The 16,142-nt window shown below is 38.3% G+C and overlaps 1 protein-coding gene across 1 annotated transcript; it reads left to right on the top strand.

The window, feature by feature from the left end:
* Window positions 1-6,933, top strand: LOC137389989 (phytanoyl-CoA dioxygenase, peroxisomal-like). The gene is made up of 8 exons (XM_068076197.1): window positions 1-19; window positions 1,622-1,724; window positions 1,918-2,057; window positions 3,367-3,535; window positions 3,760-4,023; window positions 6,097-6,246; window positions 6,413-6,541; window positions 6,677-6,933. The coding sequence occupies exons 2-8, from the start codon at window positions 1,656-1,658 to the stop codon at window positions 6,734-6,736; spliced, it is 981 nt and encodes a 326-aa protein (XP_067932298.1). The 5' UTR covers window positions 1-19; window positions 1,622-1,655; the 3' UTR covers window positions 6,737-6,933.
* The last annotated feature ends 9,209 nt before the right edge of the window (window positions 6,934-16,142 follow it).

Below are 16,142 nucleotides of genomic sequence, written 5' to 3'. Positions count from 1 at the left end.
GCAGCCCAGGATCAAAAAGGTAGATTTACAACTGGTAAACAGGCTTTGTTATCACCTTTGGAAGCTTAGTAGAACATTTGACATATGTGGTGACCCTCCAATTACCTGTAGTTTGTTGTGACTCATCCAATTACCTGTAGTTTGTGGTGACTCCTCCAGTTACCTGCGGTTTGTGGTGACTCCTCCAGTTACCTGTAGATTGTTGTGACTCATCCAATTACCTGTAGTTTGCTGTGACTCATCCAGTTACCTGTAGTTTGTTGTGACTCCTCCAGTTACCTGCGGTTTGTGGTGACTCCTCCAGTTACCTGTAGATTGTGGTGACTCCTCCAGTTACCTGTAGATTGTTGTGACTCATCTAATTACCTGTAGTTTGTTGTGACTCATCCAGTTACTTGTAGTTTGTTGTGACTCATCCAGTTACTTGTAGTTTGTTGTGACTTCTCCAGTTACCTGTAGTTTGTGGTGACTCCTCCAGTTACCTATAGTTTGTGGTGACTCCTCCAGTTACCTGTAGTTTGTGGTGACTCCTCCAGTTACCTGCGGTTTGTGGTGACTCCTCCAGTTACCTGTAGTTTGTTGTGACTCCTCCAGTTACCTGTAGATTGTGGTGACTCCTCCAGTTACCTGCAGTTTGTTGTGACTCCTTCAGTTACCTGTAGTTTGTGGTGACTCATCCAGTTACCTGTAGTTTGTTGTGACTCCTCCAGTTACCTGTAGATTGTGGTGACTCCTCCAGTTACCTGTAGTTTGTAGTGACTCCTCCAGTTACCTATAGTTTGTGGTGACTCATCCAGTTACCTGTAGTTTGTTGTGACTCATCCAGTTACCTGTAGTTTGTTGTGACTCTTCTAGTAACCTATAGATTGTGATCAACCTTACTCTAGTTTGTTTGTGTGTATATGAGCATGTGCATGTGGTGTGTAGGTGTGCTTCTATAGGCGCATGTTTGTGCACGTACATATGTATGCATGCTTATCTATGTGTGTGTATGCGTTCACACAATAAAGTTTAAAATTGAGTTAGTAAAACTAAGACAAAAAAGAAATTCTATTATGCAAAATTGCAGTCTAAGTTACAGGCCAACATAACCAAGTAAGCTCTCTGGTACAGAGTAAGTAGGTACCGAGAGTGGATATAAGCACACTTTTTCGGAAATAGAACTCCTATCATAGCCTCTGACCAGTAAAGTATAAAACACTATAGTACCACATATGCGCCTGTTAGTAAGCTCTTAGCCTAAAGATTGTAACGATATACAGCATGATAGGATCATTTATGCATTTTTGTTTATAATAGCTCACCAAAAGCACCAAGCAAAATTTTGTCGAATACCATCCGCTTTATTGAGTGGATGTTGTAATGAGGACCAGAGTGAGTGTATCTTGCTGAAGTATTATTCATAGCTTCTCTTCTCAACACATCTTCCTACCAACTCCAGCAAACTTTGTCTCACCAGGATCTGCTTTGCAGATGGTTGCGCAACCTGCTAGCCACGTTGCGTGAAAGGTTACAAACACCTGAAAAAATATGTCTGAATCACTATTTATATATCTACATGTAGTTGTATTTATCGAATAGCTATAATTAGCATTTGTCAAACAACCCATTTTTCTTACAGGCTGTGTGGCAGTTACACCTGCAGTTCAGGCATAATGTCTTCTTTGGCTTCCTCAAGACTTCGTGTCCTCAGTCATCAGGTAGCAACAAGTCCTAATGTTCAGGTAGGTTTTGAGAGGTGTGAGAGAAAAGAAGATGGTTTGTAAGACTCGCTGAAAGAGTGGCAGTCTTTAGTTTTAGTTGTAGCTAAGTCGCTTTTCTTTATCTCACTAGATTTGGTGAGTCTATTGAGAGCATTTCTAGTGCTACAAACAGCTAAACAAACCAAATGCTATATCGCTGTCCTTTTTCATGCAGGAAGCTCCATGCGCTGGAAGAGGTTTTCGTTTTACCCTCGATAACTCCATTCTAACGCACAATCAGAGAGAGTTCTACGAAAGAAACGGCTACCTCGTAGTCAAAGGGCTAGTCAGTCTTGAGGAAATAGACACTTACAGGTAATGTAAAAGATATTAAAAACCTGTGACTAATAACCGTGTGTGTGTGTATATTTGTGAAAGAGAACGGGACAGACAGTGATTCAAACAAAATTGAAGCAAGCTGAATTGCCTGGCTCTACAAATTTTACTCGTGCATTTTAAAGGTCAGCGTGACAGTTGGGTGACTGCTAAGATCTTCCACGTTACGAGTATCAATAGTCTGCCACCTAAATTGCTTCTCAGTATGCTTGAGAAAATGTTCAGGCTAGCGATTTTATAGCAGAGATATGTAGAGATTCCGAGGTGCTTAAACTAAACTTCAGCTGTATATTAAGCTAGATACTATAACAAGATATTACCTTTGGCATAAAGAAGCATGACAGAGCAGAAGATTTGACGACGTTTTTTTTCGAGGCTTACATCACGAAGGAATGCGCATTATAATAGTTACATGTATATTTGAGTTCATTCACATCTAATATGTGAATTTAATTTAGGGCGGAGTGAACAGGCTGTACCATGGCATCCATGATTGTGAGCCGAGTTTTCTAAGAGTTCACCTCAAGATGGAGAAGGGAGACACAGTCTTCTTTCATGCCTCAATCATACATCCTTTTAATTGAGCTAATTGTAATAATAATTAATATTAAAATAATAATTTCAATTGGAAGATGAGTTATCATCCACCTGGACACACGAAAGGTTTTCACATACAATGGGTTTTACAAGAATAGAATTCAAGACATCTTTGCGAAAATGAAATTCCCTTGAATAGCCCTGGAATTTTATAACTCATTAGGAACAAAAACAGTATAAAAGGAATTTATTTAATATACTGTATATATGCATACTGTACATATAAAACACTTGCAATTAAATTTCAACTCGCTGTCTGTTGCCTCAGCCATAAGCTAGAGGATGAGGTTGTTGAGCATGCCCATTGGAAACTACCTTGACCTCTCTCAGGGCGACTAAACCATTTTGAGGATTTCCTATAAGGTCGAATTTTTATGACCAAACAAATTCAAAATTCATAATAAAACAGAGGATCAATTATATAGATGATTGCTTTTAAAACAGAAAGTCGCAGAGTTCAAGATAGACTCAGCGAGTACTGCATGAACAATACTGCAATACAGGCAAGTTTGTGGTTGCTGAAAAATTCAGAATCTAAGGTTAAGGATTAAAATAGTATTCATCGTAAGATTGCCAGGATTTAACAACTTCTACATTTAGCAGTCTGTAAAAAAAAATAATTACGATTCATAACAGTAAAAATGTGTAACCAATAGGTATCCATCCAACCTACATGTTATTGATTTTGTAGGAAGCATTTTGAGAAAATATGTAATGGAGAGATCAAGGTCCCAAACATGGTAGTAATGAGAGATGTGGCGATTGCCAAATCAGAGTTTGTTGCCGGTGAGAAGGCAGTAACTAAAATTCAAGACTTTCCATACTACGAGCCTCTTTTTGATTATTGTCGCCACCCACAGGTAGGAGTTTTCTTTCCTTTCAGCCTATGTCATAGTTTTACTAGTCCGCCACCATAGTACTGCTGTACACATTGTTAGGGTGCATGCTCAGGTTTGGTCAAAGGCAACTATATCTGAAGACTTTTCTGGAGTTATAATATCTGAGTGAATATTGTTGTTGGTCCTTGTTTGTTAACTTTGACCTGAGACATCATCCTTAAATTATGAAATGTTTGGCGCTGCAGATAGTGAAGTACGTGGAGTGCTTCTGTGGGCCCGACATTATGGCTATCCATACGATGTTGATAAACAAACCTCCAGATCCTGGCACCAAGACTTCCCGACACCCCATGCACCAAGATTTACACTACTTTCCCTTCAGGCCTGCTGATAGAATAGTGTGTGCTTGGACTGCTATGGAGAAAGTGCACAGAGCTAATGGTTGTTTGGTTGTGCTACCTGGGACACATACAGGCACTCTTAAACAACATGAATACCCTCAGTGGGAGGTGAGACAAATGTCTTTTTTCAATAGAATAATTTTTTAATAGTAACACTGTTTAGACTAAGAGTTTAAATTTGATCCAAATTGTAAATTGGAGGTTTTGATGGACGTTACTGATATGTGATGAAACAAATAAGCTCAGCTCAGTAAGGGCTACCTCAAGGGTCACAGTTGTTATTCAAAAAGGTTTACTGTAGGGAACCAGGCTAGCTAAGCCTCAAGCTGGTTTCATGAAAGCCTCTTTTGAGATCTCAAGCTAATTTCATAAGATTATTTCATGTCAAAATTAAAATGTTGTTTCATAGAAATTAAGTGTACAGCAAATATTCTGTGACAAAAATAGCACCCCCTGGCATTATAACACACACACTCTCTCAGTTGGAATGAGCTTAAATACATTCTGCTGGTTCTTTATTATCAATGAAACAAACATGCAACTGCGAGTAGTTATATTTCCACTTCATGCAAGGTGCATGTATCAGGCTACTGCCACCCTTTTGTGCTGCCTTCTATGCTGCCTTCTATGCTGCCTCCTATGCTGCCTCCTGTTCCTCGGCACCTAGAACTTTGTAATCTCTGTAACATCTAGCACAGACAGGACCTGCTAGTTTTGTTCAAATATTGTTGAGATGAGACTTATCAATGTCTATTAGATTTACATTACATACTGTATGTCTAAATTAATTACAATACAAAATGCATTATAACCTTTTACAGAAAATGTAAAGTTTAGATTTACTAAGTCAACAATCATATTATAAAAATGAGCTAGTAGAAATGGTAGCTGTACCACCTTTCACTTCTAAATATTTATTTATTCTGTTAACAATTATAAAAAGGTTTATTTTAAACTAGGTGATATTTGTTAACATTATGGCAACTAATTTTATGTAGCAGCTGATGAATGCTCGGCATTTTACTAGTAGTAAAAAAGTTTTTTGCACCGAAAATTTACTTTTAATCAACATCATCATCTACCATTTTATCTTTTGAATGAATGTGTTTGTTTATGTCTGTGTACTGTGTTTATTTCTATGTAATTCACACTGTACCGGTTGCAGTGCCTACTACTGCAGCTCTATACTGATTGCAATAGTCTTGCTGTCCATGTGAGTTTAAGCATTTTTCTTCTGGCCAACAACTCTAGCATAATGCTATCCAAAATATTTAGCATGCAGCCATGAAATTATTCTTTGATAGTAAAGCAATAACCTAGATTAAAGTCTGATAGACTAGATATTCATGTGTCGCCATAAAGGACATCAGATGTGGCTCTTGAGGTGACAACTACATTGTAGCAGGTTTACTGGCAAGTTTTTAACAATTACTTACAATGTTTGCAATGTTTTTAACAATTGTTTACAGTGACATTTCTGGATAACTTTGTGAATGAGATTGGAGGCAATTTGTACTGCTGGGCATACAACTGCATCGCTTATCAGCTAAAATTAAAAAAGGAGAATATATCATTTGTTTGTCTATAGTTGTCTATAGTTGTCTATAGTTGTCTATAGTTGTCTATAGTTGTCTATAGTTGTCTATAGTTGTCTATAGTTGTCTATAGTTGTCTATAGTTGTCTATAGTTGTCTATAGTTGTCTATAGTCGTTTATAGGTGCCTATAGCACAATGTAGTTTAGATTTAGTTTAGTATTTTCCAGTGCGTATGAAAAAACAGGCAGCCTGAACAAATCTATGATAGAAAAAATGGACAAGTCAACCAATAATCTTATCAACACAGTACTGGCATTATTATTAAAAATTTAAGAGTTATGGTACCTTGCAGTGGTATACGTGTATTGCCCTTGTTGAGCCTCTCTATTATAAGCTTCATTGTCTTTATACGTTTGATTGCTTGTTCAGCGTTATGCAAAAACTATTCATACATTAGCAAAACTTCAGCTGTATCTCAAGCTAAATACTATAACAAGATATTACCTTCTTTGGCGTAGCGGAGCAGGACAGAGCAAAAGATTTGACGACATTTTTTTCAAGGCTTAAATCACGAAGGAATGTGCAATGTAATAGTTACGCGAATATTTGAGTTAATTCACATCTAATATGAGAACCCACTTTAGGGTGGAGTGAACAAGCTGTACCATGGCATCCAAGACTATGACCCGAGTTATCCAAGAGCTCATCTCGAGATGGAAAAGGGAGACACAGTTTTCTTTCATCCAATCCTCATTCATGGCTCTGGTACAAATAGAACCTCTGGCTTCAGAAAGGTAAAAACTAGAAAATATTTTACTCCTCTGTATGTATAGCTTCTATTCAATATCTACACATGTATTTTACTCCTCTGTATGTATAGCTTCTATTCAATATCTACACATGTATTTTGTAACACATATAAGTAAGTTTGGGCATCCCAGCGCTCTTCCTATATTATAGGCAATTTCGGGCCACTACGCCAGCTCTGCTTGTGATGTCATAGACTACAGCAAGGCAATCAGTCCGGCAGTTAAAAAGGAAATGGATGCGTACGTGCTCAAAAGGGCAGGAGCCCGAGTAGACTTGGAGGTCAGTTAAACCGCTACCAGAGTCAGCTTGCAGTGCTGCTTACAGTATTGTTATCAGTAGTACCGCGCTTTGTGAGATGGATAACTGCAAGAATTCTTGATTTACCAAACTGTCTGTTTCACTCATATATTTTAGGATATCTGGAAATTTAGAGCGAGGCTTGTCAAAGGAAGGAGTCTAAACTTTGAGCTCTAGTTGAGGCTTTAAGATTCCATAAACTCTGTACTACGATATATCATGCAACATTCCTTGATTTACATGACAGAATATATAAAAAGTTCTGAGGTATTGCCTGCTGGACTGCATTGAGTACAATTATTGTTTAGTGCATGGCTTCATGCCAAGAGCCGTTTTATTGCTATTTAATTTCATTGTCATTTTAGTAAAATGCATATTTAATAAACTATAAAATATTTCAATAAATTTAATGTATAATTGCCATGAATGTTCACTTGGTTTCTTCATCTGAGTTGTGTTCTCTCATCACAATAATGGTGACATGGCTCTTCAGTGTGTTGCAAAATGCTGCATTTATAAATACCATTGTTATCAAATCTATTAAGAGTTGTTTGACTATTGCAACTACAAGCATTTACTGAGATTATATTTTAATTAAGCCTTCAGTCCTAGTAACTATTGTTATTAGCTCAACTGCTCGGGGTTCAGTCTAATATGGACCTCAGGCTTCGTACTTGCGTATTTGTTGTTATTTTCTTTGTATTTTGATTTATATCTATTTTGGTAAGCAGCTAAAATAAGCCTTCAGTCAACAATTTTCTTGCAGTGAACCAGCAAGAAACTAGGACTTCCCGTTGATTTCATGGCAGCATATTTAGGAAGTGATAGTAAGTGACAGCAAGGTGATGCAGAATACTACGGTATCATCCTTTACACTGGCTGCCCTTTAAAGCATCTCTTAGTTCTGTGTTATGTTAGTTGTTGTTTTACCACGTTAGTCAGAGGCTCACATTACATTTGTATAATTATCTCCACTTTGACTTTTTGATAATGTCAAACAGCCTTTAAAACATTCTGCACCTGTTTTCAGTAAGTAGGACACACTACTTTATATGTCAGTTTAACTGCCTTCTTCCAGCTCTTCTGTCCAGACTTAACTGTGAATATATACATGTATAATATATATTATATATCTCTAAACATGTCTCATATCATATAGCGAACAACTAATATTATATATCTACACACATGTCTCATATCATATAGCTAACAACTAATATTATATCTCTACACATGTCTCATATCATATACCATAAAACCTCTAATTGAACGCCATGGCGCTCTATTTTTCAACCCTCTCTTTATTAATAGTGACGATCAATTGAAGGCGACGTTTAAATAAGCGATGTATTGTTCAAATGGATCGTCTATATTTCGGAAGATAAATTTAGCCCTATTACGGGCGGAGCGAATGTCGCCTATACTTTGCTCTTTTTTTCCATTGGAGCGATATTAAACCTTTTGGATACAATAAATCTGCTAACTTACCTCCAACTTGTCAAAGATTTCTTAATAAATATGCATTGAGAAACCGAGAAATATCTCAACCAGTTGACATCTATTGCTTGAAATTTACCTGCGTTGATATTATAGCCTGTGTCCTTCTTTACAATTTTTTAGTACTTTCAATGTTTGATTCCTTCAAGTTTGAAGGCATATTTTTATTTCATATTTATATTTACAAATACTGCAGACAAACTCATTGCACCTAGAGATATGTTTGCTACAGTTTTCAGCTAAAACTAGCTTTTTATGTGCAATAGAGTAGGAGTTACGAGTGTCGATCAAGTGTATGATCAGATTGCTGCACTGATGCTATCAAATAATATGCTGTAGGTTTGCAAATTTTTAAGTTATATAATGGTAATCTACTAAATGTTACAACTATACATTCATGGACAAGCGACATAAATGAACCACACTTATATTACATGCAAAAACAAAAATTAACATTTTTAAAACAAAATAATTTCCATCTTTGCTCGGGTAGCTGCATTCTGATTGTTGCTTTTGATGGAACGAACATCTTTTAGTTGTCCAATACCTTCCACAATGTCTTCTGATCTCAACTTTTCTTCTGCACAGCTGAACTAGTCGATATTAGCGTCAACACAATTTTTTGGCAAAGCAAAACTTTAAAGCGTTGCATTTAGCACAAATGCAACGCGTAAAAGCTTTGTTCGCTAACCGTAACCTTTGGTCCAAAACTTGCAAACCATTTTTTATGTATGTAGACCTTGTTGAAGTAGAAAGACCGCGTTAAACAAAAACCTGCTATTAGCCTGAGACAGTTATTAATTATTTCTGTAGTGTTGCTTTTAAAGTCCATCTACCATCATAAATTTAAACCGTTTTTTATATATGTAAAATACTTCGAAGTATCAAGACCGCTTTAAACAAGGAACTACTATTAGCCTGAGACCATTATTGTGTATTTTTATGGTGCTGCTTTCAAAGTTTTAACAACAAAAAGCTTTGGAGTTGGAGAACAGGATAATTGATTGTTATTAATGTAAACTTTTTATTATTAATACAATCTTGTGGACATTTTTCTACCGATCACTTGATATTATGGGTTCATAAAGATCAAAGATAGTCACAGTGGCGATCAAATGGAGGCGGCATTCAAATAGAAGGTGGCGCTCTATTTTTCAACCCTTCTTTCATAGTGGCGATCAAATAGAGGTGGCATTCAAATAGAGGTGGCGTTCAATTAGAGGTTTTACGGTACCCTCAATGTAACGATTAAGAAGAGGCATAGATGTCTTGTAATAGATGTAATGAAAAAAACCATTACTCAGGCTGTATTTTTTTCGTTAACTTATTAATTTAAAATTGTGTGTACACAGTAAACCTGGCTAGCAGTAAATCCACCATTTCAATCAGGCGACTCAATTATTTTGATAAAACTTGTTGTCTAAGAGCTCATATACCAGAGATCAGCCTGTTCTCACAGATAGGAATCTGATCTTTCCGATGGAAATAATCTCACTTCTTACACACTTCTTGCTGCATATTTTACAGCAAGGCTGCAAAATACAGGAGGTTTAGCTTCTGCTCCAAGCATGTGATGTGATGAGAATATTGTGATTACGTGGAGATAGGGAAGAGCTGAAGACCAATGCTGTAGAACCATGAAAAACAAGTAGCTATTTAAATCAAACCAATTCCTGAAATAAGCTTATGACAGACAACGGAAACTATGTTCCTCATTGTGCACTCTCATGATGAGATTAGCAAATACTGATGATAAAGATTGTTGAAGATGGTGACATTGCTTGAAAAGTAGGTTATTGAATGTCACTTGCACTAAGACTCATATAAGTAGAACTTCCTCTCTGCTTCCATGGTAAGGAGTCACAATAACTTATTGAGTTTAATTACATTAATATTTTGACATAGCTAACCAGCCCCTTAAACCTACTAGCAAAGAAAGTATAAAATACTGCCTGCACTCAACACAGGATGGAATGCTGCCTGTATGCGGTACAATATAGAATACAGTTTGTACCAAGCGCAGTAGAAACGTTTCCTTCATCCAACACAATATAGAATTGAGAACAGAGGATATGAGGACCGCAGAGCAAAAACAAAGAGAGTAAGGACCATGTAAACGAGGACAGAGCAAGTGAGGGCAGAAAAAGTGTGGACACAGCAAATGAGGTCAGAGAAATTGATCACAGCGTAAATGAGATTAGAGAGATTGGGTACAGAGCAAGTGAAGGCAGAGAGAGTGTAAATGATATTAAATAGTGGGGCCAATAGTAATTAATATTAATGCTGTGACACTGTGTCACTGTATCACTGTGACACTGTATCACTGCATCACTGTGTCATTGTGTCACTGTTTCACTGTATCACTGTGTTATTGTGTCATTGTGTCCCTGTTTCACTGTGTTATTGTATCATTGTGTCACCGTGTCACTGTGTCATCGTGTCATTGTGTAACTGTGTCATTGTGTCACTGCGTCACTGTATCACTGTGTCATTGTGTCACTGTTTCACTTTGTCATCGTGTCACTGTGACACCGTGTCACCATGTCACTGTGTCCTTGCACTGATTTTAAGAAACTTGGCACTACATTAAGAAGATGGAATTGCTTATTATGCATCTGACAACAGACAAGTGAAATAAGATTATAGGTATGATGTAAGATGTTAGAGACAGTTGTGTCTCTCTGTAGCAAGGTTTAACAGTAGCTAAGTTTCCTTGTAGCAAGGTTTGACAGTAGCTAAGTTTCCTTATAGCAAGGTTTAACAGTAGCTAAGTTTCCTTGTAGCAAGGTTTAACAGTAGCTAAGTCTCCTTGTAGCAAGGTTTAACAGTAGCAAAGCTTCATGTAGCAAGGTTTAACAGTAGCTAAGTTTCCTTGTAGCAAGGTTTAACAGTAGCTAAGTCTCCTTGTAGCAAGGTTTAACAGTAGCTAAGTTTCCTTGTAGCAAGGTTTAACAGTAGCTAAGTTTCCTTTGTAGCAAGGTTTAACAGTAGCTAAGTTTCCTTTGTAGCAAGGTTTAACAGTAGCTAAGTTTCCTTGTAGCAAGGTTTAACAGTAGCTAAGCTTCATGTAGCAAGGTTTAACAGTAGCTAAGTTTCCTTTGTAGCAAGGTTTAACAGTAGTTAAGTTTCCTTGTAGCAAGGTTTCTTGTAGTAAGGTTTAGCTGTAGTAAGGTGTAGCTGTAGTAAGGTTTAGCCGTAGCACCTTTTACTCGTAGCTAGTACACCTTTAAAAAACAGTTACAAAGCAGCGTTGCTTCTGTTTTTATTTCTTGCTTATTTTTTGTTTATAACTTTATGGTATTTACTAGTAATCACAGGATGATTGTACATGATGAGACATTCTGAAGGATTATTGAACACACGAGTCAACTTGCTAAAAGGTGTTAAATTGGTAGATGCTCTATTTGAGATGCAATAGTTTGTGATTTATTATGACTCAGATAGTGAAAACTGTGACATTTCGCTTTGTTAATTCACACCACCGAATCATTGAAAATTCTCTTATTTTATCTTACCATATTTGGTTGTTGAGAACATGTGAACCCACAACTAGAGTTTACAACTAGATGTACCTGTTCCTTCGAGTTAGCATAGCTAGATGTATCTGCTCATTTGGGTTAGTATAACTAAATGTACCTGCTCCTTTGTGTCAGTATAACTAGATGTATCTGCTCCTTTGATTCAGTATAACTAGATGTACCTGCTCCTATTGAGTTAGTATAACTAGATGTATCTGCTTCTTTGGGTCAGTACAACTAGATGTACTTGCTCATTTGAGTCAGTATAACTAGATGTACCTGCTCCTTTTAATCAGTACAACTAAATGTACCTGCTCCTTTGTGTCAGTACAACTAGATGTACCTGCTCATTTGAGTCAGTACAACTAGATGTGCCTGTTCCTTTGAGTCAGTATAACTAGATGTATCTGCTCCTTTGAGTCAGTACAACTAGATGTACTTGCTCATTTGAGTCAGTATAACTAGATGTACCTGCTCCTTTGAATCAGTACAACTAAATGTACCTGCTCTTTTGTGTCAGTTCAACTAGATGTACCTGCTCATTTGAGTCAGTATAACTAGATGTACTTGCTCATTTGAGTCAGTATAGCTGCTGACTCAAATGAGCAGGTCACCAAGCAAGCCATCTGATACAGTTCCTGTTTTGGAAAAGATGAACGGAGGAGCAGCGGCTGCAGCAGCTACACAGTGAGCATCATCTATTTCAGAAAATCCTGATATGTGCGCAGAGTTGGTGCCTATCCATTGTCTACTAATGGTATCAGGAGTACAAGCAGACCTGTTGCCTCCAAAGGAGAGCTCTGTTAGAGTTTTCAACAGATGGAAGTCGACAGGCACGACGGATGATCGTAAAGGCAGAGGGAGAAAACGCAAAAGCTCTCTCAGAGAAAACCGCAGTTTGGTGCAACTTTCACTTTCTGACAGAAAAAAAACCGGCACTGACCTGCGACGAGAATGAAGAGAGTCTACTGGAGTAGAAGCCTCATCTTCAATAGTGAGGAGAAGACTGATTGAAGATGGATTGAGAGGATGCAAAGCAAGACGAAAGCCATGGCTGTCAGAAAGGCAGAGGAAGAAACGTTTGGCATGGGCCAAGATTCATCACTCCTGGACCGAAGAACAGTGGCATAGAGTACTTTTCAGTGATGAATCATCCTTAACTCTACAAAATCACGCTGGAAATAGTTATTTGAGGAGGAGACCAGGTGAAAAGTTCAAGCCTCGGTGTATTTAGCTTACTGTGAAGCATTCCACATCTGCGGCAGCATGCCAAGGCGGTGTGGCGCTGTCATCAGAAATAAAGGCAGGCCAACAAAGTAAGTAGACCTCAATTTTAAACCCAATGGCCCTTTTTAGGGCCACCATCACTTGTACCAAGAGTTTAGTTTGTAAGTTTTCCTCAATTGAGCAATGTTCAATGCTAAGCCAATTCGAGCACTTTCACTATAGCGACAAGTTTTTCACCATTAGAAATACTTTTTTAGTCATAAAAAAGCAGTTGAAATGTGCCAGAACGCAAATGCATCTTTGAATTGCCCACAAATTTCTGCGCAAATGTGACGCTTGTCAAATTGTGCAGGAGGTTGCCATAATTTTGCACATCACTGTATGACAGCTCTAACACTCCCTAACATGGTTTTTAACTCATTTGTTCAAAATTGAATATAATCAGAGAGAAAATTGTGAGTAACATGTTCATAATACGACGACCCGCTGAGGCAGCGATAGTGGCTATTAGCTGACCGCACTGCATACAGTTGGCACCAGGCCAAAATGGCCTTTACCGCTAAACTCTGCATGAATTATACGCTTGACAAGTAGCTATATTTAAGCCTTGATAGTTTCAGACTGGAAGCAACAGAATCCTGTTCTTACAACAGTAGTTTCTACTTTAAGATTTGCATGACTTCTAATGATTAGAGCTACTTTCTGGTGAGCTTGGTGGTTTAGGGACTAGTGGTAGATGCCCAACACGTGTAAAGACAAGCTAGAACAAAAATAGATTATGTTAAGCTGAGTTTTGCGCGGAGCATAGGCATCACGCACGAGTGAGCACTCGCAATAATCGCATTCATGTGCACATAAATTACGTGGAAAGGCTGATAGCATGAAATAGTGCTTAGTCATAGCGGTCTATTATGTTCCTCGCGCTATATAGAATTGCTAGTTTGAGTGTGGCTATCAGTTGAGGACACAATACCAGTCGATATACTAGCGTAGTGAGAAAAGAAAGCCTACTTCTAGCCCAGCATTTGTCAGCACAATCGTACACATTAGACCTGGGCAGATGCTGCTGATGGGAGTTTCTCTTCTGGGCTGACACCTGATAGGCAGGAACATCTCTGCCCTATCCGAATAGGTAAGTTGCTTACATACAGACTTGTTCAGCTAGCTAACTGTCTGATTCCTGAACTGTCTCTTCCTAAAACTCTACTTAGCTCTAAAAAACTGTTTAGTACATTGAAAGACAATGTGTTAATTGAAGAAGGAGAGCATAACTCATCCAATCATTGTAACGCTTTTAAAAATTGCTTGAACGGGTGGGTGATACAACTACAACTAAGTTATGGTGAATGGGGCCTGGAGGGCCTGTTGCCAGTTGACAGGTCAACAGATACATGGCACCTAAAAGGTGGCTCAGCGACTAGGTAAGAAAACGCAGTCATGATGTTCAATTTTACTAGCATTAGTTAGCCAAGTGAACTCATCACAACTGCACCCAGCTCTCGCTGGTCCAACAGTCTACTCAAAATGCAACCAAAAGTAGATATACTTTCTGTTGTGTCCTGTCCTTTGCTGTCTAAAGCATCCCTAACCTTCGATCATATTATATCTCACTTACTTACTGTGCTTGTTTTGTTAGCTGAGTAGCGGTTGCTTCATCAGCCACATTGTGCTTGTTTTGAAGCAATCTTAAACAGATAAAGCTTGTCAGAAAAAGGGTTGACCTTTACTGACTATAACCAAACAGTTCTTACATTTGGCCTTGAAACTAATCAGGCGGCCCTTACCATCTCTGCGATAGCCGATAGTCGCTGTCTATGATTGTCTACTGTGTGTAGCTCAGTTTGGTTTTCATCCTACAATACCGCTGCCGTGCCATGTCTGTAGTCTATTAAAGTTTAAAGAAACTCCTGTGAAAGTTCATTGCATGAATGCTAATACTCAGCACTGTTTATTAACAAAAATGCTAAGGTTGATTCCATAAGGTAATAAACAATACATCAATGGACGTGGATATGATTCACTAGAATGCCTACAAAAGCTTCTAGAACTATGTAGCTGGTAGCATAGTATAAATAGCACCGATAGATACATACAGTAAATCAGTAACTACTGCCGTAGAACTCCTGAACTCTTCTGTCTCTGCTCCTATAACTCTGACATTCTGTGTGTTTGCTAACAGGAGAGGCAGTGGGTGTAGCCAAAAATGGCATATAACTATAACAACGAGAGCACCTCTGAGAACACGCCTCACATGAAAGATGGAATGCCTATATTAATGTTGGCTGGAGTACCTGACATTGGTTGGAAGAATGCCTCTATAATTTGGGGCTCGTCCTGGACTGGATCCATATATAGCACCATCGTAATAAATGCTCTGCTCATTATCTGGACTCTCATCAATATGATCTATATATTGACCAAGGGCAGGAAGCTAGTCAGTCGAAAGTATATATTGACACTTAATTTGATGGTGTGGATATTTGCCGTAACGAAACTTCTATTTTACGCCATCGACCCACGAAGTATTAACGGAGTGATGCCGCAGTTAGCAGGAAGTTTGCTGCTAAACACTAACTTTCCCACATTAACCGTAGGTTTCTGTATGTTGTATGTTGCCTTAAGGCAGTGTACCATACCAAATAAACGTCTGCTACCTTTGCTATTACAGACAAAATGTATCACTATATTTATTGCTTTATGTTTTATTGTATCTTATTCTACAGACATAGCAGTGGCCCTCGCTCACTCTATGCAGTTAATGATGCTCATGTGCCAGATGTTTTATATTTTATGGGCTTTATTGTTCAGCGTTTTATATACTGCATTATTTTTACGTTATAAAAATGCTGTTAGAAAGGCGCGGAAAAAAATGGAGAGGTCGTGCTACCGAAGAGGTCACTGCCGCCGAGGCTTTAGCAAGCGCAGCCTACAAACAATTCCTGTTTGCGTAAAAATTACGTGTATAACTGCCACCCTCTTCCTTCTTTACGCTGTCTTAACCAGTTTCCTTGTCAGCCTCGAGATCGGGCTGTACAAAGGCGTCGCACCGATGCAAAAAATGTGCGACAAATATAGAAATACTTGGACATTTTTTATAGTACAGCAGATATTCTCTCTGGTCGAGCATTTGATGGCAATAATGCTCGCAGTGGCGGGCACTCAGCCTCTCAAGTGGTTGAGACTAGCTAGCGTCGCAACGAGTAACGCTGTCATAACTCTTCGAGTCGACAGTGACGGAGGCACCATGCCCAACATCTTCAGCATAGAACGAGACATGGAGACGAGTTTCAGTGACACGACTTCGGCCTTTCAGAGCCAGCAGACTTTGCAGTCATCAAGTA

The sequence above is a fragment of the Watersipora subatra genome, chromosome 3, assembly GCF_963576615.1.
Source record: "Watersipora subatra chromosome 3, tzWatSuba1.1, whole genome shotgun sequence".
NCBI classification, from domain to species: domain Eukaryota; kingdom Metazoa; phylum Bryozoa; class Gymnolaemata; order Cheilostomatida; family Watersiporidae; genus Watersipora; species Watersipora subatra.
The sequence above is the reverse complement of the archived record's forward strand: the minus strand, read 5'-3'. Positions and strand labels throughout refer to the sequence as shown.

Coding starts and splice junctions, on each gene's coding strand:
- LOC137389989 (XM_068076197.1), top strand. CDS start 1,656: ATGTCTTCTTTGGCTTCCTCAAGACTTCGTGTCCTCAGTCATCAGGTA. Junction 1,725..1,917: donor CAACAAGTCCTAATGTTCAG/GTAGGTTTTGAG, acceptor TTTTTCATGCAG/GAAGCTCCATGCGCTGGAAG. Junction 3,536..3,759: donor ATTATTGTCGCCACCCACAG/GTAGGAGTTTTC, acceptor TTGGCGCTGCAG/ATAGTGAAGTACGTGGAGTG.